The sequence below is a fragment of the Octopus sinensis genome, unplaced genomic scaffold, assembly GCF_006345805.1.
Source record: "Octopus sinensis unplaced genomic scaffold, ASM634580v1 Contig05487, whole genome shotgun sequence".
NCBI lineage: Eukaryota > Metazoa > Mollusca > Cephalopoda > Octopoda > Octopodidae > Octopus > Octopus sinensis.
The window spans coordinates 1,574-5,000 of record NW_021828367.1 but is presented as its reverse complement, the minus strand read 5'-3'; the positions used below and the strand labels follow the sequence as shown (position 1 = coordinate 5,000).

General features: G+C 43.2%; 1 protein-coding gene across 1 annotated transcript; it reads right to left on the bottom strand.

Moving 5' to 3' along the window:
* Positions 1-830: 830 nt before the first annotated feature.
* LOC115227620 (sodium-dependent noradrenaline transporter-like) lies at positions 831-2,913 on the bottom strand (the record flags this gene model as incomplete). Its single annotated transcript, XM_029798392.2, has 2 exons — positions 2,540-2,913; positions 831-969 (listed from the first exon to the last, which is right to left on the bottom strand). Coding segments are annotated over exons 1-2 (336 nt in total), but the record flags the coding sequence as incomplete, so codon positions are not given.
* Positions 2,914-3,427: the final 514 nt, after the last annotated feature.

The following is a 3,427-nucleotide window of genomic DNA, read 5'->3' as shown; positions in this document are numbered from 1 at the left end:
CCCCAGTGCGTAACTGGTACTTATTTAATCGACCCCGAAAGGATGAAAGGCAAAGTCAACCTCAGCAGAATTTGAACTCCGAACGTAGTGGCAGACGAAATACCTATTTCTTTTCTACCCACAAGGGACTAAACACAGGAGAAACAAGGACAGACAAAGGGATTAAGTCGATTATATCGACCCCAGTGCGTATCTAGTACTTATTTAATCGACCCCGAAAGGATGAAAGGTAAAGTCGACCTCGGCAGAATTTGAACTCCGAACGTAGCGGCAAACGAAATACCTATTTCTTTTCTACCCACAAGGGGCTAAACACAGGAGAAACAAGGACAGACAAAGGGATTAAATCAATTATATCGACCCCAGTGCGTATCTGGTACTTATTTAATCGACCCCGAAAGGATGAAATGTAAAGTCGACAGTGGTGGAATTTGAACCCAGAACGTAACGGCAGACGAAATACCGCTAAGCATTTCGCCCGGCGTGCTAACATTTCTGCCAGCTCGCCACCTTCCCTATATAAAATCTCTATATCAGTGCTTTTCAAACTTTTTGCTGGAGCGGAACCCCAAGGAAACATTCCACTGGCTCGAGGAACCCCTGTGCAATAATTTAATAGTCTTATGCACACATATCTGCACAGGAGAATTAAAAATTACTGCCGATTTTTAGCAGTTTTGTAACTTCTTGCGGAACCCCTGGACTGTACTGGCGGAACCCTGGTTGAAAACCACTGCTCTATATTGTCACTCTATACACAAAGGACTGTTTGTGTGTGTATGTGCATGTGTGTTGCCTTAGCCATATATGTGCGTGATTGGTTGCCTTACCTTGCCTGAGGTTGAGATGCCCTTCCACATACTAAAGTAACAGATAACATAAACTCCCACCAAGCAGAGAACCATCTCCCATTTCAGCCTTCCGACTGAAAATATACCATCAGCTTGGTGAAGTTCCAACATCTTCCGTCTGTAAAGAAGGAATAGACAAAAATATGAGTGTATGTATACATTTATTACACTATGTAACGTTGAGGCAAGTGAAAATCAAAATATCAGAAAATCAGAAATCAAAATCGATCAACATCAATGGAAATTGTAGCTGTGATACCAGTGCCGGTGGCACATAAGAGAACCATCCGAACGTAGCTATTGCCAGCGCCGCCCTGACTGGCTTCAGTGCCGGTGGCACGTAAAAAGCACCATCCGATCGTGGCCGTTGGCCTGCCTCGCCTGGCCTCCGTGCCGGTGGCATGTAATAATCACCACCCTGCTGGAGCCTCGTGGAGCTTTTAGGTGTTTTCGCTCAATAAACACTCACAACGCCCAGTCTGGGAATCGAAACTGCGATCCTATGACTGCGAGTCCGCTGCCCTAACCACTGGGCCATTGCGCCTCCACGTCTTCTGCTATAGCCCCGGGCCGACCAATGCCTTGTGAGTGGTTTTGGTAGACAGAAACTGAAAGAAGCCTGTACGTATATATATATATATATATATATATATATATATAATATATATATGTGTGTGTGTCTGTGTTTGTCCCCCTAGCATTGCTTGACAACCGATGGGTGTTGTTTCGTCCGTCACTTAGCGGTTCAGCAAAAGCGACCGATAGAATAAGTAAGGCTTACAAAGAATAAGTCCCAGGGTCGATTTGCTCGATTAAAGGCGGTGCTCCAGCATGGCCGCAGTCAAATGACTGAAACAAGTAAAAGAGAAAAGAGAAAGAGAATATATATATGCATCATACATATATAGGAGCACTCCGTCGGTTACGACGACGAGGGTCCCAGCTGATACGATCAACGGAACAGCTTGCTCGTGGAATTAACGTACAAGTGAATGAGCAATTCACAGACACGAGTACCTTTAACGTAGTTCTTGGGGATATTCAGCGTGACACAGAGTGTGACAAGGCCGACCCTTTGAAATACAGGTACAACTCATTTTTGCCAGCTGAGTGGACTGGAGCAACGTGAAATAAAGTGTCTTAGTTAGTTAGTTAGTTAGTTAATTTGGCTCAAAAGCAAATAGCAAGGCCATGTAGGGGGACATGGAGTTAAGTACAGGGTGGTGTTCATGTAAAGAGTTCAGGTCACTTGAGGTCCAGGGAGGCTTTGAACAAAGCGGTCGTCGGCATCTTCACCATCTCGTCTGGCAGCTTGTTCCACGGATCCGCAACCCGGACAGAGAAAGCTCCTCTCCTTCGATTGAGATGAAATCGTCGCAGGTAGAGCTTTTCGGAATGACCCCACAGCCGACGCTCTGGAGCAGGAGTGAAGAACAGCTCTTTCGAGAGGTTACACTTTCCGCTTATGATGTTGTGGGCGAGAATGAGATCACTACGACGGCGGCGTTTTTCAAGAGAATAAAGTCTTGCTCAAGGACACAACGCATCGCCGGGAATCGAACTCACGACCTTACAATCGTCAGCCGAATGCCCTAACCACTAAGCCACGCGCCTTCACTCATGCATCATACAAAGGCTGTGTAAAGACAAAAATGAAAACATGAAACTCTGTATCAATATGGACTTACTCGAAATATTCTTGTGCCGGAAATACTGACTTATTAGTGTTCATATGTAACTTAAGTATCTCACTAGTTATGTTCTGAGTCAGGCTCACAGTCATATTGACATAGTCGCGAGCCTCGGTGAAGTTAGCCGGGATGCTGAAGTTATCAGCCGTGAAGTTCATCACAAGGTGTGATCCGTTCTTGAAACGGGCGAACATGTCGTAACATCGGTGGGTATTCCAGGAGTTTTCACAACTGATCCAGGGCAGGTTACTGGTGAACGAAGCGAAGAAATAGTGTAGGGACCAGGCGATAATGACGTTGTAGAAGAAGTCTGTGTAGAAGGCGATGAGGACCACAGCCCAGCCGATTCCTGGAAGAGAAGAAGGGAGAAATGATGGTGAGAAAACGGTAAGGAGAGAGGTGGAGGGAGGAGAGAGAGAGTGTGTGTATGTTTGTGTGTGAATATATGTATGCATGCATGTGTGTATGTGTACATATGTGTAAGTGCATATATGTAAAAGTAAGAGTATGTGTGGGTGTGTTTGTGAAAATGTATGTATTCGTGGAAGTATGTGTTGTGTGTGTATATATATATATATATGTATATGTATATATATATATGTATATATATTATATATATATATATATATATTATATATATATATATAATATATATATAATATTAATAAATGAAATAAAGGCATATGCATATATATAAACATATATGTACGTTACCTCTACATGTACATATACACGCATATATGAGTACAGGACACCAAAGGGACGTCGAACACAAAGAGAAACGAAAACATAGACACAAACCAAAGGAACTGGACATTTTTTTAAAAACAGAGCAAAAAAATAGAGTACAGGACAATAACACAAAGAAAAAGAAAAACCCCTTCT